Here is a 26,298-nt window from a genome sequence, read left to right on the forward strand (position 1 = left end):
TCTAGCTTCTGCACTAATCTCTTGTGAGGAACTGTGTCAAAGGCCTTCTTGCAGTCCAAGAAGATGCAATCAACCCACCCCTCTCTCTCGTGTCTTACTTCTGTTATTTTAACATAAAACTCCAGAAGGTTTGTGACACAGGATTTGCCTTCCACGAATCTGTGCTGGTTGGCATTTATACTCTTGTTCCGTTCCAGGTGCTCCACCACTCTCCTGATAATCTTCTCCATAACTTTGCATAATATACACGTCAATGACACAGGTCTATAGTTTAGTGCCTCTTTTCTGTCTCCTTTTTTAAAAAATGGGAACTACATTTGCCATCTTCCATACCTCAGGTAGTTGCCCAGTTTCCAGGGACATGTTGAAGATTGTGGTAAGTGGCACGCACAACATATCTGCTCCCTCTCTAAGGATCCATGGGGAGATATTGTCCGGTCCCATTGCCTTTGAGGTATCGATGTCCCTTAGCAGTTTCTTCACCTCCTCCTCATCTGTATGTATGTCGTCCAACACTTGTTGGTGTATTCCTTGCTGGTGTCCCCATCTGGTCTGTCCCCCCAGAGTCCTTCCTGTCTCTACTGTAAATTCTTCCTTAAATCTCGTGTTGCGCTCCTCACATACCTCTTGATCGTTTCTTGTGAGTTCTCCACCTTCTTTCCTCAGCCTTATTACCTGGTCCTTGACTGTTGTCTTCCTCCTAATGTGGCTATACAGCAGTTTCGGGTCAGATTTGACTTTCGATGCTATGTCGTTTTCATACTGTCGCTGGGCCTCCCTCCTTATCTGTGCATACTCGTTTCTGGCTCTTCTACTAATCTCCTTGTTTTCCTGGGTCCTATGCCTCCTGTACCTTTTCCATTCTCTGTTGCACTTAGTTTTTGCCTCCCTACACCTTCGGGTAAACCAAGGACTCGTTTTGGTCTTCTTATTATTTCTGTTTCCCTTGGGAACAAACCTTTCCTCTGCCTCCTTGCACTTTGTTGCCACATATTCCATCATCTCGTTTACTGATTTTCCTACCATTTCTCTGTCCCACTGAACCTCCTGCAGGAAGTTTCTCATACCTGTGTAGTCCCCCCTTTTATAGTTTGGCCTGTCCCCTTCAGTTCCTGTTACCTTCTCCACTTGTAACTCTACTATATAATCAAAACTCAGAACCACGTGATCGCTAGCTCCAAGGGGCCTCTCGTAAGTGATGTCCTCAATGTCTGAACTGCTCAGGGTGAACACAAGATCCAGTCTTGCTGGCTCATCCTCCCCTCTCTCTCTGGTTGTGTCCCTGACATGTTGATGCATGAGGTTTTCAAGTACCACATCCATCATCTTGGCTCTCCATGTTTCGGGACCCCCATGTGGCTCCAGGTTTTCCCAGTCGATCTCCCTGTGGTTGAAATCGCCCATTACCAGTAACTTTGCTCTGCTCGAGTGAGCTCTTCTTGCCACCTCAGCCAGTGTGTCTACCATCACCCTGTTGTTTTCTTCGTACTCCTCTCTTGGCCTCCTGCAGTTCTGTGGTGGGTTATACATCACTCCAATGACTACTTTATGTTCTCCGGACTGAATTGTACCTACAATGTAGTCTCTTTCTCCAATCATGTTCATGCCTTCCATTTCCTCAAATCCCCATCGGTGTTTTATTTGCAGTGCAACCCCTCCTCCCCCTCTACTCCTTCTATCTTTCCTCAGGATCTGATATCCCATTGGGAAGATTGTGTCTGTTATTGTCTCAGCAAGTTTTGTTTCTGTGACTGCTATGATGTCTGGGGATTTTTCACTGATTCTTTCGTTCCACTCCTCATGTTTATTCGTTATTCCATCCGCGTTTGTGTACCAAACTTTCAGTTTCTTTTCTATCATTGTGGTCATGCAAGAATATTGGGGTTGGGGGAGCAAGAGCCTTGGTGGGGGCCTATATGGGGCTGTGGTGTAGGTGGGGTTTGTGATGATGGGGGTGGGGTCAGAATGCCCATAAGGGACAGCTGTTGGGGTGAGGTTTGTGATATGGGGGTTGGTGGCAGAGGGAACAGTGAGTGGGTTGTAGTATAGGTTGGTCAGTTGCGTTGGGAATGTCGTGGTTGGAGTCTTTTGGTGGGAGATTCTGTGGGGTATGTTTGCCCTTCCTCCTGTGTCTGGGTCCTGCTCATCTTCGTCATTGCCTCTCGTTCCTCCTTGCGTCTCTGTACCCTCTCTTTCAGTGTAGTCCTTTCTTCTTGTGTTCTGTCATGGTCGAAGTATACTCTCTGGTACCCCTGTTTGTCCCTAAGTCTTGCTTTCTCTTGCAGAATCCTGGTTCGAACTGATTCTTCCTTGAAAATTACTTTGACAGGCCGTATCCTTCCACTCGCAAACCACCCAATTCTCTGAAAATTTGTCACCTGGGTCATATCGCCCTCACCTATTGTTTTCATGATGCCTTCAATCATTTTTTTCTCCTGTTTTATTTGTTCGAAGTTGTCCCCCTTGGCTTCTTGGAGCCCGTACACAAAAACTGACCTCGCCCTTTCCTCCTCCCACTGAGTCTCCATCTGCTTCCTTTGAGGCATTTTATTTCCTTCCATTGACATGTTCTTGCTTTCAGTCCCTGTCATATCTGAAACTTCTATTCTCAGTGAACTGTCTTTCATGACCAGCTGTCCCTTGCTACTGCAGTTGGCTGTTAGAATCTCTGCATATAGCATACCTTCATTGTCTTCGGACCTGTCATTTGATCTTAGTGTGCTCCTCGTCTTTTCCCTGGCCCCACGTGGGTCTGATAGGGCCTTCACGTACGGCATGTCTCCTTTGTTGCTTACCGACCCCTTGTCTGCGCCTGACATTGAATTTCCTGATGTCACATCTGAATTGTCATTTGTCTCTCTAATCTGTTTCAGGCTTTGCAGTTTCTCTTCTAAGCACTGTATCCTAGCTTCTGCTGCTAAGACCTGTACTTCCCACTTCCTGCACTCTTCAGCTATCCGCTACTCCATTTTCTTACCAAGCTCTACTATCTTCCTTCCCCACTCTTCCTCCCTTTTTTGGAGCTCTAACTCCCAGTCTTTCCTCCCTGGTTCGTCCACCAGATCTCTGGTTTTCCGTCCTCTAGGGCCACCCATTTTTTTTTTTGTGTGTGTGTGTGTGTGCGCGTGTGCATGCGTGTGTGTGTGTGTACATGTGTGTGTGTGTGTGTGTGTGTGTGTGTGTGTGTGTGTGTGTGTGTGTGTGTGTGTGTGTACTCACCTAGTTGAGGTTGCAGGGGTCGAGTCCAAGCTCCTGGCCCCACCTCTTCACTGATCGTTACTAGGTCACTCTCCCTGAACTGTGAGCTTTATCATACCTCTGCTTAAAGCTATATATGGATCCTGCCTCCACTACATCGCTTCCCAAACTATTCCACTTCCTGACTACTCTGTGACGGAAGAAATACTTCCTAACATCCCTGTGATTCATCTGTGTCTTCAACTTCAAACTGTGTCCCCTTGTTGTTGTGTCCCATCTCTGGAACATCCTGTCTTTGTCCACCTTGTCAATTCCTCTCAGTATTTTATATGTCGTTACCACGATGTCCCTATCTCTCCTGTCCTCCAGTGTTGTCAGGTCAATTTCCCTTAACCTCTCTTTGTAGGACATACCCCTTAGCTCTGGGACTAGGCTTGTTGCAAACCTTTGCACTTTCTCTAGGTTATGTGCTTTAGGTGTGGGTTCCAAACTGGCGCCACATACTCCAATATGGGCCTAACGTACACACTGTACAGCATCCTGAACGATTCCTTATTAAGATGTCAGAATGCTGTTCTTAGGTTTGCTAGGCGCCCATATGCTGCAACAGTTATTTGGTTGATATGCACCTCAGGAGATGTGCCTGGTGTTATACTCACCCCAAGATCTTTTTCCTTGAGTGAGGTTTGTAGACTCTGGCCCCCTAGACTGTACTCCATCTACGGTCTTCTTTGCCCTTCCCCAACGAGGAGCTGCTCAAAATATAGACTTGGATGACAGCCAATAAACTTACACTAAACACTGGCAAAACCTACTATATTATGTTTGGTAGCAGAGCAGGTGTTGCGCAACTTAACATTAAGACCGACAACACTCTAATTGCCAGACATAATGAGGGCAAATTCCTTGGCCTATACCTCGACAACAACCTAAATTTCGGCACCCATATCCAACACATAACAAAAAAAGTATCCAAAACGGTGGGGATCCTCTCCAAGATACGATACTACGTACCGCAAACTGCCCCTCTCACACTATACCATTCACTTATATATCCATACCTCACCTATGCTATCTGCTTGGGGTTCAACTGCAGCAACACACCTAAAGCCAATAATAACCCAACAAAAAGCCGCAGTAAGAATAATCACTAAATCCCATCCCTGGCAACACCCCCCTCCCCCACTCTTCATAGATCTAAACTTACTCCCTGTTCAGAACATCCACACCTACTACTGTGTAATCTATATCTACAGGACCTTAAATTCCAATATTAGCCTTGACCTAAAATGCTTTCTTGATAGTAGTGACAGGATCCACAGGCATAACACCAGACACAAACATCTCTATGACATTCCCTGTGTTCGACTAAACCTTTACAAAAATTCAATGTATTTCAAGGACCTAAAATCTGGAATACCCTACCTGAAAACTCTAGAACTGCAGACACATTCATCACTTTCAAAACTACAGTTAAAAAACATCTTATGTCTTTGATCCACCCCGACAACTAACTACATGATAACCACCTGGTGGTTGACAATTACACTCACTCACCCACTGACTATAAACCCAGCAATACTAATCTTAATCTTAAAATAATAAATTCTAACTAGTCATAAGTTTGCCTATGATACTCCTATATAGACACCTTGTATTGTGCCAAAACAAAACATTCACATTGCTAAACTCACAAATTATGATGTAGTCACTTAGCCTTAATACCATAATCTGTAAGGATTTAATGTTAAGAATTAATCAAAGTCTGCTCGAAATGCCTAGCCATGCTAGGTGTCCTAGTGGCCCCCTCTGTAATTAGTATTTTATAACATGTAAACCACACAATACCCAAAACCTGTAAACCCCACATTGTAACCCTTATAGAGAAACTTGAATTGAATCTTCATGACTTTGCACTTGGTGGGGTTGAACTCCAGGAGCCAATTGCTGGACCAGGTCTGCAGCCTGTCCAGATCTCTTTGTAGTTCTGCCTGATCTTCGTCCGAATGAATTCTTCTCATCAACTTCACATCATCTGCGAACAGGGACACTTCGGAGTCTATTCCTTCCGTCATGTCATTCACAAATACCAGAAACAGCACTGGTCCTAGGACTGACCCTTGTGGGACCCCACTCATCACAGGTGCCCACTCTGACACCTCGCCACATACCATGGCTCGCTGCTGTCTTCCTGACAAGTATTCCCTGATCCATTGTAGTGCCTTCCCTGTTATCCCTGCCTGGTCCTCCAGTTTTTGCACTAATCTTTTCTGTGGAACTGTGTCAAATGCCTTCTTACAGTCCAAGAAAATGCAATCTACCCACCCCTCTCTTGTCTTACTGCTGTCACCCTGTCATAGAACTCCAGTAGGTTTGTGACACAGGATCTCCCATCCCTGAAACCATGTTGGTTGCTGTTGATGAGATCATTCCTTTCTAGGTGTTCCACCACTCTTCTGATAATCTTCTCCATGACTTTGCATACTATATATGTCAGTGACACTGGTCTGTAGTTTAGTGCTTCATGTCTGTCTCATTTTTAAAAAATGGGACCACCTCTCCGTCTTTCTGGAGTCCCTTCTGTCTCCTCTGTGAACACTTACTTGAATCTTATGTTGAATTCCTCACATACTTCACAGTCATTTCTTGTTGTCTCTCCTCCTTCCTTCCTTAGCCTGATTACCTGGTCCTTAACTGTTGTTTTCCTCCTGATGTGGCTGTATAACATCTTCGGGTCAGATTTGGCTTTCGCTGCTATGTCGTTTTCATATTGTCGTTGGGCCTCCCTTCTTACCTGTGCATATTCATTTCTGGCTCTAGGACTGCTCTCCTTATTCTCCTGGGTCCTTTGCCTTCTATACTTCTTCCATTCCTTAGCACATTTGGTTTTTGCCTCCCTGCACCTTTGAGTGAACCATGGGCTCATCCTTGCTTTTTCATTATTCATGTTACCCTTGGGTACAAACCTCTCCTCAGCTTCTTTGCATATTGTTGTTACATATTCCATCATCTTGTTTACTGGCTTACCTGCCAGTTCTCTGTCCCACTGAACCCCTTTCAGGAAGTTCCTCATTCCTGCATAGTCCCCTTTCTTGTAACTCTAATGTGTATTTGAAGCTTAAAACCACATGATCGCTGGCCCAAAGGGGTCTTTCATATGTGATGTCCTCAATATCTGCACTACTCAAGGTGAGTACTAGGTCCAGTCTTGCTGGTTCATCCTCTCCTCTCTCTCTGGTAGTGTCCCTTACGTATTGGTACATGAAGGTTTCCAGTACCACCTCCATCATCTTAGCCCTCCATGTATCTTGGCCCCCATGTGGCTCCAAGTTCTCCCAATCGATTTCCTTGTGGTTAAAGTCACCTATGATCAGTAGCTTTGCCCTGCATGCATGAGCCCTTCTGGCCACTGCAGCCAGTGTGTCAACCATCGCTTTATTGCTCTCATCATACTCTTGCCTCTTGTGTATGTGTGTGTGTGTGTGTGTTTGTGTGTGTGTGTGTGTGTGCATTTGTGTATGTGTGTGTATTTGTGTGTGTGTGTGTATTTGTGTGTGTGTGTGTGTGTGTACTTGTGTGTGTGTGTGTGTGTGTGTGTGTGTGTGTGTGTGTGTGTGTGTGTACTTGTGTGTGTGTGTGTGTGTATTTGTGTGTGTGTGTGTGTATTTGTGTGTGTGTGTATGTATGTATGTATGTATATATGTATGTACGTATGTATGTATGTATGTGTACTCACCTAATTGTGGTTGCAAGGGTCGAGACTCTGCTCCTGGCCCCACATCTTCACTGAGTGCTACTAGGCCCTCTCTCTCTCTCCCTGTTCCATGAGCTTTATCATACCTCATCTTAACCCTTTGACTGTTTCGGTCGTATATATACGTCTTATGAGCCACCGTGTTTGACGTATAACTGTATATACGTACTCATAAATTCTAGCGGCTTCAAATCAAGCAGGAGAATGCTGGTTCGCCCACATGTGAGAGAATGGGTCTTTGTGGTCAGTGTGCACCATGTAAAAAAAAATTCCTGAAGCACGCAGTGCACAATGAGAAAAAAAAAACTCCGACCTTTTTTTTTTAATTAAAATGCCGAGTTTGTGGTCTTTTTTTGTATAGTATTTATGGTTGTATTCTCATTTTCTTCATCTCATTTGATAGAATGGAAAACATATTATAGAAATAGAGTTGATTTTGATTGTTTTTTCTATGAAAAGAACCTGGAAATGGAGCTCAAAGTAGGGGAAATGTTTGATTTTTGCCAATGTTCAAAAGTAAACAATTGATGTCATTGTCCAATAAATGTCCAGTTAGCCATTTTAATATGCAGTCATGAATGGGTTGACATTATTTGTGCAATTATTACAGTATTGCAGTAGTCTGCTTAACAGTAAATCTTCTATTTTTTTAATAAAAATTTTAAATAGAAAGCAAGAGTAATATCAGAGGGGCCTGGAGATGTGACTGATGAACAAAGAAAATGTTATTTTAGAGCTAGGAATGTCTGCATTGTTCATTCTGGACCTCATTTTGAAATTGTCATATTTTTTTTAATTTTCGTGAAATTGGCCAAATTGCAAATTTCTGACCAGGTTACTGGGTAGTTGAAATTGCTAAATGGGCAGTTTCTTGTACTCAGTCGATAGAAAAAAACAGAGTTCTAAAGAAATAGCTCTGAGTTTGGTCAACTGGAACAATGGAATTAGCCGAAAATAGGGCTCAAAGTGGGCGAAATCGCCGATTTGTAAATATCGCCGAGGTCACTAACTTCGCGAGAGCGTAATTCCATCAGTTTTCCATCAAATTTCATTCTTTTGGTGTCATTACAACCGGGAAAAGATTATCTATCATTTCACAAGAATTTTTTTTTTTTGCGACACCAGGAGACACCTCAGGATTGGGGGTTGCGACAGTCAAGGGGTTAAAGCTATGTTGTTAGGTAAGACACATATGCAACAGTTAGACAACTTTATTCCGAAACGTTTCGCCTACACAGTAGGCTTCTTCAGTCGAATACAGAAAGTAGGCAGGAACAGTAGAGATGTGAAGACGATGTAATCAGTCCATCACCCTTGTAGTCGTAGAATTTGAGGTTGTCAGTCCCTCGGCCTGGAGAAGTTCAGTTCCATAGTCAGGAACTATCTGAAGATCAAGCGACAGTGCGGAGACTTAAATACTGTCGGAAGGAGAGGTGCAGAGTAGTGGTAGTAGTAGTAGTAGTAGTGAGAATGTAGCCTCTGATAGGTCATGTCCCTCTCAGATCCAACACTTCTCACTAGAAAAGCTTGTCCAAGGTGTTTTCTGTACCAAGATGCCATGTGTTGCAGTGTCTGACAAGATGAACATCAAAATGGTATACAATACCGACAGGTTGTTAGGTAAGACACATATGCAACAGTTAGACAACTTTATTCCGAAACGTTTCGCCTACACAGTAGGCTTCTTCAGTCGAATACAGAAAGTAGGCAGGAACAGTAGAGATGTGAAGACGATGTAATCAGTCCATCACCCTTGTAGTCGTAGAATTTGAGGTTGTCAGTCCCTCGGCCTGGAGAAGTTCAGTTCCATAGTCAGGAACTATCTGAAGATCAAGCGACAGTGCGGAGACTTAAATACTGTCGGAAGGAGAGGTGCAGAGTAGTGGTAGTAGTAGTAGTAGTGAGAATGTAGCCTCTGATAGGTCATGTCCCTCTCAGATCCAACACTTCTCACTTGAAAAGCTTGTCCAAGGTGTTTTCTGTACCAAGATGCCATGTGTTGCAGTGTCTGACAAGATGAACATCAAAATGGTATACAATACCGACAGGTTGTTAGGTAAGACACATATGCAACAGTTAGACAACTTTATTCCGAAACGTTTCGCCTACACAGTAGGCTTCTTCAGTCGAATACAGAAAGTAGGCAGGAACAGTAGAGATGTGAAGACGATGTAATCAGTCCATCACCCTTGTAGTCGTAGAATTTGAGGTTGTCAGTCCCTCGGCCTGGAGAAGTTCAGTTCCATAGTCAGGAACTATCTGAAGATCAAGCGACAGTGCGGAGACTTAAATACTGTCGGAAGGAGAGGTGCAGAGTAGTGGTAGTAGTAGTAGTAGTGAGAATGTAGCCTCTGATAGGTCATGTCCCTCTCAGATCCAACACTTCTCACTTGAAAAGCTTGTCCAAGGTGTTTTCTGTACCAAGATGCCATGTGTTGCAGTGTCTGACAAGATGAACATCAAAATGGTATACAATACCGACAGGTTGTTAGGTAAGACACATATGCAACAGTTAGACAACTTTATTCCGAAACGTTTCGCCTACACAGTAGGCTTCTTCAGTCGAATACAGAAAGTAGGCAGGAACAGTAGAGATGTGAAGAAGATGTAATCAGTCCATCACCCTTGTAGTCGTAGAATTTGAGGTTGTCAGTCCCTCGGCCTGGAGAAGTTCAGTTCCATAGTCAGGAACTATCTGAAGATCAAGCGACAGTGCGGAGACTTAAATACTGTCGGAAGGAGAGGTGCAGAGTAGTGGTAGTAGTAGTAGTAGTGAGAATGTAGCCTCTGATAGGTCATGTCCCTCTCAGATCCAACACTTCTCACTTGAAAAGCTTGTCCAAGGTGTTTTCTGTACCAAGATGCCATGTGTTGCAGTGTCTGACAAGATGAACATCAAAATGGTATACAATACCGACAGGTTGTTAGGTAAGACACATATGCAACAGTTAGACAACTTTATTCCGAAACGTTTCGCCTACACAGTAGGCTTCTTCAGTCGAATACAGAAAGTAGGCAGGAACAGTAGAGATGTGAAGACGATGTAATCAGTCCATCACCCTTGTAGTCGTAGAATTTGAGGTTGTCAGTCCCTCGGCCTGGAGAAGTTCAGTTCCATAGTCAGGAACTATCTGAAGATCAAGCGACAGTGCGGAGACTTAAATACTGTCGGAAGGAGAGGTGCAGAGTAGTGGTAGTAGTAGTAGTAGTGAGAATGTAGCCTCTGATAGGTCATGTCCCTCTCAGATCCAACACTTCTCACTTGAAAAGCTTGTCCAAGGTGTTTTCTGTACCAAGATGCCATGTGTTGCAGTGTCTGACAAGATGAACATCAAAATGGTATACAATACCGACAGGTTGTTAGGTAAGACACATATGCAACAGTTAGACAGCTTTATTCCGAAACGTTTCGCCTACACAGTAGGCTTCTTCAGTCGAATACAGAAAGTAGGCAGGAACAGTAGAGATGTGAAGACGATGTAATCAGTCCATCACCCTTGTAGTCATAGAATTTGAGGTTGTCAGTCCCTCGGCCTGGAGAAGTTCAGTTCCATAGTCAGGAACTATCTGAAGATCAAGCGACAGTGCGGAGACTTAAATACTGTCGGAAGGAGAGGTGCAGAGTAGTGGTAGTTGTAGTAGTAGTGAGAATGTAGCCTCTGATAGGTCATGTCCCTCTCAGATCCAACACTTCTCACTTGAAAAGCTTGTCCAAGGTGTTTTCTGTACCAAGATGCCATGTGTTGCAGTGTCTGACAAGATGAACATCAAAATGGTATACAATACTGACAGGCTACATTCTCACTACTACTACTACTACCACTACTCTGCACCTCTCCTTCCGACAGTATTTAAGTCTCCGCACTGTCGCTTGATCTTCAGATAGTTCCTGACTATGGAACTGAACTTCTCCAGGCCGAGGGACTGACAACCTCAAATTCTACGACTACAAGGGTGATGGACTGATTACATCGTCTTCACATCTCTACTGTTCCTGCCTACTTTCTGTATTCGACTGAAGAAGCCTACTGTGTAGGCGAAACGTTTCGGAATAAAGTTGTCTAACTGTTGCATATGTGTCTTACCTAACAACCTGTCGGTATTGTATACCATTTTGATGTTCATCTTGTCAGACACTGCAACACATGGCATCTTGGTACAGAAAACACCTTGGACAAGCTTTTCAAGTGAGAAGTGTTGGATCTGAGAGGGACATGACCTATCAGAGGCTACATTCTCACTACTACTACTACTACCACTACTCTGCACCTCTCCTTCCGACAGTATTTAAGTCTCCGCACTGTCGCTTGATCTTCAGATAGTTCCTGACTATGGAACTGAACTTCTCCAGGCCGAGGGACTGACAACCTCAAATTCTACGACTACAAGGGTGATGGACTGATTACATCGTCTTCACATCTCTACTGTTCCTGCCTACTTTCTGTATTCGACTGAAGAAGCCTACTGTGTAGACGAAACGTTTCGGAATAAAGTTGTCTAACTGTTGCATATGTGTCTTACCTAACAACCTGTCGGTATTGTATACCATTTTGATGTTCATCTTGTCAGACACTGCAACACATGGCATCTTGGTACAGAAAACACCTTGGACAAGCTTTTCAAGTGAGAAGTGTTGGATCTGAGAGGGACATGACCTATCAGAGGCTACATTCTCACTACTACTACTACTACCACTACTCTGCACCTCTCCTTCCGACAGTATTTAAGTCTCCGCACTGTCGCTTGATCTTCAGATAGTTCCTGACTATGGAACTGAACTTCTCCAGGCCGAGGGACTGACAACCTCAAATTCTACGACTACAAGGGTGATGGACTGATTACATCGTCTTCACATCTCTACTGTTCCTGCCTACTTTCTGTATTCGACTGAAGAAGCCTACTGTGTAGGCGAAACGTTTCGGAATAAAGTTGTCTAACTGTTGCATATGTGTCTTACCTAACAACCTGTCGGTATTGTATACCATTTTGATGGGGTTAAAGCTATGTATGGTTCCTGCCTCCACTACCTCACTTGCTAGGCTATTCCACTTCCTGACTACTCTGACTGAAGAAATACTTCCTAACATCCCTTTGACTCTTCTGAGTCTTCAATTCTGTGTGTGTATATATACCTGTGAAAATACTCAGATATGTCCATTCTTTTATTTTTACTGTTACAATTTTTGCATATTTAAGAACATAAGAACGAAGGAACACTGCAGCAGGCCTACTGGCCCATGCGAGGCAGGTCCAAGTCTCCTACCGGCTTAAGCCAATGCACCCAACCTAGTCAGGTCAGGTCACCTTGACTTAAGGGAGGAACACAGCAACCGTCCTGGTAGCACAAGCTAATCAGGTCCAACTCACACCCACCCACACCCACTCATGTATTTATCCAACCTATTTTTAAAGCTACACAACGTTCTGGCCTCTATGACTGTACTTGGGAGTTTGTTCCACTCATCCACAACTCTATTACCAAACCAGTACTTTCCTATATCCTTCCTGAATCTGAATTTTTCTAACTTAAAACCATTGCTGCGAGTCCTGTCTAGGCTAGATATTTTCAGCACCACACTATTTACATCCCCTTTATTTATTCCTGTCTTCCATTTATACACCTCAATCATCTCTTCCCTAATTCTTCGTCTTTCTAGAGAGTGCAGATTCAGGGCCCTTAGTCTATCCTCATAGGGAAGGTTTCTGATACATGGGATCAACTTTGTCATCCTCCTTTGTACATTTTCCAGAGCATTTATATCCATTCTGTAATACGGTGACCAAAATTGTGCAGCATAATCTAAATGAGGCCTAACCAAGGATGTATAGAGTTGAAGAACAACCTGAGGACTCCTATTATTTATGCTTCTTGATATGAAGCCAAGGATTCTATTAGCTTTATTGCGAACACTTATGCACTGTTGTCTTGGTTTCAGATTACTGCTAACCAGAACTCCTAAATCTTTTTCGCAATCCGTAATATTAAGATCTACATTATTTAGTTTATATGTGGCATGGTTATTGTCCTGTCCAACATTTAGAACTTTGCATTTGTCTATATTAAACTGCATCTGCCACCTCTCCGACCACTGCATCAGTCTATTCAAATCTTCCTGGAGTGCTCTAATGTCCTCTTCAGAATGAATTCGACGGCCTATTTTGGTGTCATCGGCAAACTTGCTGATGTCGCTCTTTATGCCCTCATCTATGTCGTTTATGTATATTGTGAACAGCAGGGGGCCCAACACTGACCCTTGTGGAACACCGCTCATGACGCTTCCCCACTCTGATTTCTCCCCATTTATGCAAACTCTTTGCTGCCTATTTGTCAACCATGCCTCTATCTAAGAAAAAATTTCTCCTCCTATTCCATGTGCCTTAATTTTCCTCAATAGTCTCTGATGTGGGACCCTGTCAAAAGCCTTACTGAAGTCCATATACACAATATCATATTCATTACCATGATCTACCTCCTCAAATACCTTAGTGAAAAAAGTTAATAAATTCGTAAGGCAGGAACGCCCCTTTGTAAAAACCATGCTGAGATTCGTTGATTAATTTATGCTTTTCAAGGTGGCTACGAACTGCCTCGGCAATTATTGATTCCATAAATTTTCCCACTATGGAGGTTAGGCTTATTGGTCTATAGTTCGAAGGTAAGGACCTGTCGCCTGCTTTGAAAATAGGTATCACATTTGCCATTTTCCATTTATCTGGCACAATGCCAGTTTGTAGTGATATGTTGAAAAGATTAGCCAAAGGTTTGCTAAGCTCCTCTTTACATTCCTTTAGAACCCTTGCATACAGTTCATCAGGGCCTGGGGATTTGTTAGGTTTTAATTTATCTATTTGCCTAAGGACCATGTCACTTGTAACCCTAATCGTGCACAGTTTATTATCTTCCTGTTCCACATCATTTATCATTTCTGGAATATTGCTGGTATCCTCCTGTGTAAAAACTGAGAGGAAGTATGTGTTAAAACTTCTACACATTTCCTTATCACTGTCAGTGAGCTGACCCGAGGAATTTTTGAGTGGGCCTATCTTGTCCCTGATCTTACTTCTGTATACCTGAAAGAATCCTTTTGGGTTAGTCTTCGAATCTCTTGCAACTTTAACCTCATAATCTCTTTTTGCTTTTCTAATTCCTTTTTTTATTTCTCTCTTTAACTGAATATATCGATTTCTTAATTGCCCCTCTCCTCTTTTGAATTGCCTATATATGCCTCTCTTTTGACCAATTAGATATTTTAATCTATTGTTTATCCATTTAGGATCATTTTTGTTTGATCTGATTTCCCTATTTGGAACATAATTTGACTGAGCAGCTAGAACTATGCCCTGGAAAGCGTCATATTGGCAACCATCACCACCTACCTGACCCTTAGTCAGGCCATTCCAGTTCAGCCCACCTAAGTAATTTTTCAGTCCTATGAAATCAGCCAAGCGGAAGTCAGGGACAGAGACTTGATTGCCATTATTAGGGGAATTCCATGATACATGTATATTAAAACTGAGTGATTTGTGATCACTTTCCCCAAGCTCATCATTAACCTCAAGATTATTAATTAGTGTTTCCCTACTGGCAAGAACCAAGTCATGCATTCTAAAGTTCTTCCTTGCCTTACATGAATAAAAAAGGGAGTTATCACTATTCTCAAAATTGTGTTAATCACTAATATAAAGGGGAAAGAATGGCAAAAACTTTTCATATTACTCAAGATTTCATCATTAGTGCCAGATTTGGGAATGAGGTCAGCTTGGCAGAGGCAAGCATTTCAAAGAATTTGCAACCTTGGAAATATATATACAGTACAGTGGAACCTCTACTTGCGAGTTTAATCCGTTCCATGACGTTGCTCGCAACTGGATTTGCTCATTTGCAGAGTCAATTTTCCTCATTTAAAGTAATTGAAATGCAATTAATCCGTTCCAGTGGAATTCTGTACTTCAATAATTTCGCTAATATCAACTCTTCAGCTATTTGTCTATCTCACTTCATCTAATATGACATAATAAACAATATAAATAACATAGAAACCTGATATATACTCTAAAATGAATAAAATATGCCATTCATGTAGTGGTATGGGCGGTGTCGGAGGTAGACGAGAGTTTGTCTGGAGACTGGGCAAAATACTTCATGAATAATTTCGCTAATATCATCTATACGGCATATTTAACTATCACAGTTCATCTAATGTGACATAACAAACAATATAAATAACATAGAAACATGATATATACTCTAGAATGAATGTCATTATGTAACAGGTGGAGGCAGCCACAACCACTCCCTCTTTGTTGTGGTAAACACTGCCATCTAGTGACAACCTTTTGAAGCCATCTGTTATTATAATTATTATGTGTAGTACATTATTATATATGTATTATTATACAGGTCCGCCATCACAAATGCTGCAATCAGTTATTTGGTTCCTTCAGTTATTCGGCACTAATTTTGGCTAGCATAATTTCAAAATTCCAGGGTTGCCACACCAACCTGCTGGTACTGTTTGGTGGCGCTACTTGCTACATAAGTGATTCCAATTTCTTTTTCTCCATTTATTGTTTTAACCTGCTTACTTTTAGCCCTAGCAATGGTTCCAACGAATAAAAGAAATGCTTCTCATTATGTAAAGCACCTACACAGTACATTATCCATTAAAGATAAGGTGGCTTTGAAGCCACTGTCGGTTGCCATGAGCTCAGTCTCATGAAGCAGGAGAATATGCTTTATTATTACGCTAATATCAATACTACAGCTTATTTGCATATCACAGTTGATCTAATATGACATAAGAAACAATATAAATAACATAAAACATGTTAAATACTCCAGAATGAATAATAATCGGCATAACACCAAGCAGTTCGACAGAGTTATGAAGAGGATATGGTAAACAAATACCATTCTCCTATCCTTGTCTTGGGGGTTATATTAGAGAAAAACGGGGTATAGCACAGGGCTAACTATGATATACATTCGTACTCCACCATAAACATGAAACAGAAAAGTTATTTTCTCTCTATAGATTATCACACATAGCAGCATATGTGTAGAGAACCTAGGATAACCCCAAAAAAGTCAACATGGCTTATTTTTAGTACCTGGCTTGGGTTAGCCATATATGATTTTTGGTAAATATTCGATTCCCAGCCAGGGTAGAAACATTAGGCGTGTTTCTTTACACCTGTTGTCTATGTTTACCCATCAGTAAATGGTTACCTGGGTGTTAGTCGACTAGTGTGGGTGTTATCCTGAGACACTGACCTAATTTTCTTGAAATACTCAGCATAACAAGTGCCTTTCTATACAGTAGTATGTCACTGATGTCAGCTAGGCCTGTATACCTTGTACATGTACGTGTAGTAAATATATTATTATTATTTTTATTTTTTATTATCACACTGGCCGATTCCCACCAAGGCAGGGTGGCCCGAAAAAGAAAAACTTTCACCATCATTCACTCCATCACTGTCTTGCCAGAAGGGTGCTTTACACTACAGTTTTTAAACTGCAACATTAACACCCCTCCTTCAGAGTGCAGGCACTGTACTTCCCATCTCCAGGACTCAAGTCCGGCCTGCCGGTTTCCCTGAACCCCTTCATAAATGTTACTTTGCTCACACTCCAACAGCACATCAAGTATTAAAAACCATTTGTCTCCATTCACTCCTACCAAACACGCTCACGCATGCCTGCTGGAAGTCCAAGCCCCTCGCACACAAAACCTCCTTTACCCCCTCTCTCCAACCTTTCCTAGGCCGACCCCTACCCCGCCTTCCTTCCACTACAGACTGATATACTCTTGAAGTCATTCTGTTTTGCTCCATTCTCTCTACATGTCCGAACCACCTCAACAACCCTTCCTCAGCCCTCTGGACAACAGTTTTGGTAATCCCGCACCTCCTTCTAACTTCCAAACTACGAATTCTCTGCATTATATTCACACCACACATTGCCCTCAGACATGACATCTCCACTGCCTCCAGCCTTCTCCTCGCTGCAACATTCATCACCCATGCCTCATACCCATATAAGAGCGTTGGTAAAACTATACTCTCATACATTCCCCTCTTTGCCTCCACGGACAAAGTTCTTTGTCTCCACAGACTCCTAAGTGCACCACTCACTCTTTTCCCCTCATCAATTCTATGATTCACCTCATCTTTCATAGACCCATCCGCTGACACGTCCACTCCCAAATATCTGAATACATTCACCTCCTCCATACTCTCTCCCTCCAATCTGATATTCAATCTTTCATCACCTAATCTTTTTGTTATCCTCATAACCTTACTCTTTCCTGTATTCACCTCTAATTTTCTTCTTTTGCACACCCTACCAAATTCATCCACCAATCTCTGCAACTTCTCTTCAGAATCTCCGAAGAGCACAGCGTCATCAGCAAAGAGCAGCTGTGACAACTCCCACTTTGTGTGTGATTCTTTATCTTTTAACTCCACGCCTCTTGCCAAGACCCTCGCATTTACTTCTCTTACAACCCCATCTATAAATATATTAAACAACCACGGTGACATCACACATCCTTGTCTAAGGCCTACTTTTACTGGGAAAAAATTTCCCTCTTTCCTACACACTCTAACTTGAGCCTCACTATCCTCGTAAAAACTCTTCACTGCTTTCAGTAACCTACCTCCTACACCATACACTTGCAACATCTGCCACATTGCCCCCCTATCCACCCTGTCATACGCCTTTTCCAAATCCATAAATGCCACAAAGACCTCTTTAGCCTTATCTAAATACTGTTCACTTATATGTTTCACTGCAAACACCTGGTCCACACACCCCCTACCTTCCCTAAAGCCTCCTTGTTCATCTGCTATCCTATTCTCCGTCTTACTCTTAATTCTTTCAATAATAACTCTACCATACACTTTACCAGGTATACTCAGCAGACTTATCCCCCTATAATTTTTGCACTCTCTTTTATCCCCTTTGCCTTTATACAAAGGAACTATGCATGCTCTCTGCCAATCCCTAGGTACCTTACCCTCTTCCATACATTTACATATTAAATAATTGCACCAGCCACTCCAAAACTATATCCCCACCTGCTTTTAACATTTCTATCTTTATCCCATCAATCCCGGCTGCCTTACCCCCTTTCATTTTACCTACTGCCTCACGAACTTCCCCCACACTCACAACTGGCTCTTCCTCACTCCTACAAGATGTTATTCCTCCTTGTCCTATACACGAAATCACAGCTTCCCTATCTTCATCAACATTTAACAATTCCTCAAAATATTCCCTCCATCTTCCCAATACCTCTAACTCTCCATTTAATAACTCTCCTCTCCTATTTTTAACTGACAAATCCATTTGTTCTCTAGGCTTTCTTAACTTGTTAATCTCACTCCAAAACTTTTTCTTATTTTCAACAAAATTTGTTGATAACATCTCACCCACTCTCTCATTTGCTCTCTTTTTACATTGCTTCACCACTCTCTTAACCTCTCTCTTTTTCTCCATATACTCTTCCCTCCTTGCATCACTTCTACTTTGTAAAAACTTCTCATATGCTAACTTTTTCTCCCTTACTATTCTCTTTACATCATCATTCCACCAATCGCTCCTCTTCCCTCCCGCACCCACTTTCCTGTAACCACAAACTTCTGCTGAACACTCTAACACTACATTTTTAAACCTACCCATACCTCTTCGACCCCATTGCCTATGCTCTCATTAACCCATCTATCCTCCAATAGCTGTTTATATCTTACCCTAACTGCCTCCTCTTTTAGTTTATAAACCTTCACCTCTCTCTTCCCCGATATTTCTATTCTCCTTGTATCCCATCTACCTTTTACTCTCAGTGTAGCTACAACTAGAAAGTGATCTGATATATCTGTGGCCCCTCTATAAACATGTACATCCTGAAGTCTACTCAACAGTCTTTTATCTACCAATACATAATCAAACAAACTACTGTCATTTCATCCTACATCATATCTTGTATACTTATTTATCCTCTTTTTCTTAAAATATGTATTACCTATAACTAAACCCCTTTCTATACAAAGTTCAATCAAAGGGCTCCCATTATCATTTACACCTGGCACCCCAAACTTACCTACCACACCCTCTCTAAAAGTTTCTCCTACTTTAGCATTCAGGTCCCCTACCACAATTACTCTCTCACTTGGTTCAAAGGCTCCTATACATTCACTTAACATGGTTCAAAGGCTCCTATACATTCACTTAACATCTCCCAAAATCTCTCTCTCTCCTTTGCATTCCTCTCTTCTCCAGGTGCATACACGCTTATTATGACCCACTTCTCGCATCCAACCTTTACTTTAATCCACATAATTCTTGAATTTACACATTCATATTCTCTTTTCTCCTTCCATAACTGATCATTCAACATTACTGCTACCCCTTCCTTCTCTAACTCTCTCAGATACTCCAGATTTAATCCCATTTATTTCCCCCCACTGAAACTCCCCTACCCCCTTCAGCTTTGTTTCGCTTAGGGCCAGGACATCCAACTTCTTTTCATTCATAACATCAGCAATCATCTGTTTCTTGTCAACCGTACTACATCCATGCACATTTAAGCATCCCAGTTTTATAAAGTTTTTCTTCTTCTCTTTTTTAGTAAATGTCTACAGGAGAAGGGGTTACTAGCCCATTGCTCCCGGCATTTTAGTCGCCTCATATATTATTATTATTATTATTATTATTATATTATTATTATTATTATTTCCTCAGTTGTTTGTTGGGTTATCTTATTCAAACTTGGGCATTGTATGATGGAAAGATACTTCTTCACGTACACCAAAAATGAAAGAAATCAGACCATAAATAGCGGAGTTCACTTCTTAGCCATTAGTGGCTGCTTAGTGGTATATTTTTGTATGGTTGTTATGGTTATATTCTCATTTTTTTTATCTCATTTGATAGAATGGAAGATATATTACAGAAATAGATATGATTTTGATTGCTTTCATGATGAAAAGTACCTTGAAATTGTGCTCACAGTAGCGAAAATGTTGTACTCTTTAGCGAAGCTCAAGAGTAAACAAATGACGTCACCGTCCAATACCTGTCCGCCTGCCAGTCTAAATTCCAGTATGGAGCCAAGAATGGCTTGACATTATTTATACAATTATTACAATAATGCAGTAGTCTGCATAACAGTAAATCTTTTATTATTTTTTTTTTTGTGAATAAAAATTCCAAATGGTAAGCAAGAGTAATATAAGAGGGGCTTGTAGCCGCGACTAATGAACAGAGAAAATGTTATTTTAGTGCCAGGAATGTCTGCATTATTTATTCTGGACCCTATTTTGAAATTGGCATCTGTTGAAATTTGTGTGAAATCGGCCAAATTGCCAATTTCTGACCACTTTATTAGGTAGTTGAAATAAGTGAATGGGCGGTTTCTTGTACTCAGTTGACAGGCTAGAAGTAAATAAGTTTATTCAGGTATACACAAATACAGTTACATAGATTATCATACCTAGCAGTGTATGTATAGAGAACCTAGGATAACCCAGAAAAGTCAGACAAAGTGACTTATTTCCAGTACCTGGCTTGGGCTTGCCATATATGATTCTTTGTAAATATTTTTTTTTCTCGGTTGTTTGTTGGGCTATCTCATTGAAACTTGGGCAATGTATGATGGAAAGATGCTTCTTAACATACAACAAAAGTAAAAAAGACGGACGATAAATAAGGGAGTTCACTTCTCAACCATTAGCCGCCTCTTTGCAGTATATTTTCGTATGGTTTTTATGGTTGTATTCTCATTTTTTGGACTCATTTGATAGAATGGAAGATATATTACAGAAATAGACATGATTTTGATTCACAATACACAAATAACCCGCACATAAGAGAGAAGCTAACGACGACGTTTCGGTCCGACTTGGACCATTAATGGTCCAAGTCGGACCGAAACGTCGTCGTTAGCTTCTCTCTTTTATGTGCGGGTTATTTGTGTATTGTTCCAGTCACGGTATTGTGCCTTTTTGTTATTTATTAATGATTTTGATTGCTTTCATGATGAAAAGTACCTTGAAATTGAGCTCAAAGTAGTGGAAATGTTCAATTTTTGCCGATGTTCAATGAACTGTGTAAGTCAAGTTGGTTAATTTTATTAAGTGTATTCTAACTTAACCACTCTGTAATTCGTCAAACTCAGTAATCCGGCACACTACAGGTCCCAATGATGCCGGATTTGTGATGGAGGACCCGTGCATATTATATTATTATTATTATTATTATTATTAAAAAAAATTATTATACTATTATTATACGTATTATTATTAAACGTATTATTATTATTATACATTATTATTATTATTATTATTATTATTATTATTATATAAATAATTTGTAATTTTTATTCACACAAAAAATATAAGATTTACTGTTATTCCTTATTGCAATAATTGTATAAATAATGTCAACCCATTCACGACTGCATATTGGAATGGACAGTGACGTCGTTTGTTTACTCTGAAACAGCCAAGCAATGGACCATTTCTCCTAGGTTGAGCTCAATTTCAAAGCACTTTTCATCATGAAAGCAATCAAAATCGTATATATTTCTGTAATATATCTTCCATTCTATCAAATGAGACCAAAAAAAACGAGAATACAACCATAAAAACCATTCAGAATTACCGTTAAGGGGTGGCTAATTGCTGAGAAGTGAACCCTATTATTTATGCTTAGATTTCTTTTATTTTTGGTGTACGTTAAGAAGCATCTTTCCATCATACATTGTCCAAGTTTCAATAAGATAGTCCAACAAACAAATGAGATACAATTCCCGAGATCAAAAGCAAGAGTCCCTCACCAGTGTCAAGGAACCTGCCTTGAGGTCTGCTCGCTTATGGAAATTTTGCTCGCATATGGAAGCAAAAAGTCGACCCATCGACTGCTCATATTTGGAAAAACTCGCACGTGGACATGCTCGCAAGTAGAGGTTCCACTGTAGTTATAAAGATCACATACAGCAAATGAAGTATAGCACCAAGTGGTGATGCTTGTCAGCGGTCAAACAAAATAACTTTTAATGTGGAAGGGGGTGTGTGCAATACAGTATATATATTTACAGTGGACCCCCGCTTTACGATCAGCTCCCAATGCGACCAATTATGTAAGTGTATTTATGTAAGTGCGTTTGTATGTGTATGTTTGGGGGTCTGAAATGGACTAATCTAATTCACAATATTCCTTATGGGAACAAATTCGTTCAGTACTGGCACCTGAACATACTTCGGGAATGAAATAATATCGTAAACCGGGGGCCCACTGTATATATAAAGTGATGTCATTTTTTGCTAAAATAAATTTTGGGTATATTTTCCAAAATCAGCTTTTATGTTCCACAATCTATGCTGCTAACACTATTTTTCTCTCACTCTTTTTCATGTACCATCAAAATTATAAAAACACACTATGCCCTCACTTTAACCTTTTGAATGTTAAAACCATACATAATGCTGTTCACTCCACATTTAAAATACTGTACTTCACTTTAGTGATAATATTAATATACACTTTAGTGGTAATATTAACTTCCTGGAAAACTATAACAGAGGACTGAGTCACACTCCGACTAAATACCTCTGATATTCCTTGTGTTCATCTGAACAACTAAAGAAACTGTATGCATGTAAAATAACCAAAAATGTGAACTAGCTTACCAGGTGAATTAAAGAATTGTAATACATATAATGAATTCCAACAAATATTTAAACCATGTCTTTTAATATAAGCTTTAAAACTGGCATTCAATCATTTTCTAACTTATTAATTATATGATGCACCTGAATTTTAAATTTTCTTTAATAATCTTGTATTTTGCATTTTAATTTAATAATCTTGTATTTTGTATTTTAAATATTTTTAACTTCACAATACTGCAATTGTGTTATACTCGTATGTTTAAAGAGCTCTATAACATGGTATTAGTCCGAGTCTAAATATGCTTAAAATGCTGTGCATAATGTGGACTTTAGAACAATTAAGTTTGTGTGTGACATTTTGAGAATAAATAATTTTTAATGAAGAATCTGTTGCTAGTTGGCTTTCTGTTGTAATATCAATAATTGAGCATTATGATCTATTTTGTTACATTTTTGTCTTCATATTCAATCTATGCATACTAAATTTATTTTATGCAAAACCTTAAATTTTATTAGACTGGAATTGGAGCTGCGACAAAGCGAGCAGTTAGCTTTAAGTCGCATGGAAACAGTTCGCAAGCAGCACGAGAGAGACCTGCGGTCACTCATTGAGGATCACCATCGTACTCTAGAAAGGATGCACTTGGAAAATGAAGCTGCACTCAGAGAAACCACTAAAGAGAGAGAGCGACTCAAAGACGAGTATGAAGACAGGATAAGAACATTGATTCGTAATCATGAGGTTCGTTGATTTCTACATTTTTAAATGTTATTAAAATACAGGTAGAAAATATGTTAAAATCTTTTCACATAATAGAGCCATTGTAAATTGGTAGACAGCAATCATGCAGTGAGGTATTCGCATGAAACAGAAGCCTGCTAAATGCTTTGCACTCTGACAGTAGGTTGATAGATAGCAGCCATCCAAGGAGATCCTGCCATCCTGGTCATGAGTGGAATGGAAGCCTGTTAAAAGTTTTGCACTTTCCCAGGATTGTTTGTCTTTTCTTTCTGACTTTGCAAGATGTCAGGTAAAGTTTACAGGCTAATTTACATTTAGTTTACACTTTACTATCTTTTTTTTATATATACTGTACCTTTGAAGAGTTTCAAAAGTTTCACTACTCTCGGAGCCTAACCATGGACGAGGCTCGTCTGGTGCTTCCCTGGTCAACCAGGCTGTTGCTGCTGGAGGCCTGCTGCCCCACATATCCATCACAGCCTGGTTGATTTGGCATCTGGTGAAGATACTTGTCCAGTTTCCTCTTGAAGGCATCTACACTTGTTCCAGCCATGTTTCTGACATCTTCTGGTAAGATGTTGAATAGTCTTGGGCCCTGGATGTTGATACAGTGTTCCCTTATTGTCCCCACTGCACCCCTGCTCCTCACTGGGTTTATTTTGAACTTCCTCCCATATCTCTCACTCTATATAGGTCTTCTGTAAAATTTCCTTCCAGTGAATGAGGGCTAGTCTGAGATTGGGCAATAAGGGCAGTGTTTCCCAGAATTATTCAGATGTGGTACTGTACATAACAGGGAAGAACTTCATATTAGTCAATGCAGAGAATAGTGACAAACTCGGTGATAGTGTACCATTCATTTCATTTCGACTAATACAGCTATTTCTATCATCATAGCTATATAATTATATAATCTCTTAGTTTCTGATGACCAGTAAAGTAACATTACTTGCAGTAGTCAGAAGCAGACGCTAAAGTACCTAGAAATATGGTTGCATGATGATCAGAAATTGAATACATATTTAAAAATAGCTTTCTTAAAGAGAGATGAAATTGAGTACATATTCCACATTTTTTTTTTTTTTAACAAGTCGGCCGTCTCCCACCGAGGCAGGGTGACCCAAAAAAGAAAGAAAATCCCCAGAAAGAAAATGCTTTCATCATCATTCAACACTTTCACCACACTCACACATAATCACTGTTTTTGCAGAGGTGCTCAGAATACAACAGTTTAGAAGCATATATGTATAAAGATACACAACATATCCCTCCAAACTGCCAATATCCCAAACCCCTCCCAAACCCCTCCTTTAAAGTGCAGGCATTGTACTTCCCATTTCCAGGACTCAAGTCCGACTATATGAAAATAACCTGTTTCCCTGAATCCATTCACTAAATAACAAAAAAAGGCACAATACCGTGACTGGAACAATACACAAATAACCCGCACATAAAAGAGAGAAGCTTACGATGACGTTTTGGTCCAAATTGGACCATTGACAAAGTCACGCTGTGTGACTTTGTCAATGGTCCAAGTCGGACCGAAACGTCGTCGTAAGCTTCTCTCTTTTATGTGCGGGTTATTTGTGTATCCATTCACTAAATATTACCCTGCTCACACTCCAACAGATCGTCAGGTCCTAAGTACCATTCATCTCCATTCACTCCTATCTAACACGCTCACGCACGCTTGCTGGAAGTCCAAGCCCCTTGCCCACAAAACCTCCTTTACCCCCTCTCTCCAACCTTTTCGAGGACGACCCCTACCTCGCCTTCCTTCCCCTATAGATTTATATGCTTTCCATGTCATTCTACTTTGATCCATTCTCTCTAAATGACCAAACCACCTCAACAACCCCTCTTCTGCCCTCTGACTAATACTTTTATTAACTCCACACCTTTTCCTAATTTCCACACTTCGAATTTTCTGCATAATATTTACACCACACATTGCCCTTAGACAGGACATCTCCACTGCCTCCAACCGTCTCCTCGCTGCTGCATTTACCACCCAAGCCTCACACCCATATAAGAGTGTTGGTACTACTATACTTTCATACATTCCCTTCTTTGCCTCCATAGATAACGTTTTTTGACTCCACATATACCTCAATACATCACTCACCTTTTTTCCCTCATCAATTCTGTGATTAACCTCATCCTTCATAAATCCATCTGCTGACACATCAACTCCCAAATATCTGAAAACATTCACTTCTTCCATACTCCTCCTCCCCAATTTGATATCCAATTTTTCTTTATCTAAATCATTTGATACCCTCATCACCTTACTCTTTTCTATGTTCACTTTCAACTTTCTACCTTTACACACACTCCCAAACTCATCTGCTAACCTTTGCAATTTTTCTTTAGAATCTCCCATAAGCACAGTATCATCAGCAAAAAGTAACTGTGTCAATTCCCATTTTGTATTTGATTCCCCATAATTTAATCCCACCCCTCTGCCGAACACCCTATCATTTACAGTGGAACCTCAAAAATCGAACTTAATCCGTTCCAGGAGCTAGTTCTAAATTCAAAAAGTCTGAAATTCGAAGCAATATTTGCCATAAGAAATAATGGAAATACAATTAATCCGTTCCAGAAGCCCAAAAATATTCACACAAAAAATACATTTTATAGAGATTAATTACAGTTTTACATACAACAAATACTATAATTTTTAATTATGTATAGTAATACGTACATATAAAATAACATTTTTACTTACCTTTATTGAAGATTGGTGATGGCATCTGGAAGATAGGGAGGAGGAGAGAGAGAGTTGGGATTAGTGTTTGGAAGGAGAATCCCCCTCCATGAGTACTTCAGGTAAAGCCCTCTCTGGGGCTATTTCCCTTCTCTGTCTTTTAATGCCACTAGGACCAGCTTGAGAGTCACTGGACCCCTGTCTCACAAAATAACTGGC

At 40.7% G+C, this 26,298-nt stretch overlaps 1 protein-coding gene across 2 annotated transcripts in view; it reads left to right on the top strand.

Annotated features, from left to right (window-relative positions):
• LOC128692873 (centrosomal protein of 131 kDa) overlaps window positions 1-26,298 on the top strand; it is a 145,241-nt gene that overhangs the window by 93,594 nt on the left and 25,349 nt on the right. For both annotated transcript variants that reach the window (XM_070092152.1, XM_070092153.1), the window contains exon 10: window positions 23,144-23,369. In XM_070092152.1, coding sequence (XP_069948253.1) covers window positions 23,144-23,369 — 226 coding nt within the window. The remainder of the gene's footprint in view (window positions 1-23,143; window positions 23,370-26,298) is intronic.

The sequence above is a fragment of the Cherax quadricarinatus genome, chromosome 38, assembly GCF_038502225.1.
Source record: "Cherax quadricarinatus isolate ZL_2023a chromosome 38, ASM3850222v1, whole genome shotgun sequence".
NCBI classification, from domain to species: domain Eukaryota; kingdom Metazoa; phylum Arthropoda; class Malacostraca; order Decapoda; family Parastacidae; genus Cherax; species Cherax quadricarinatus.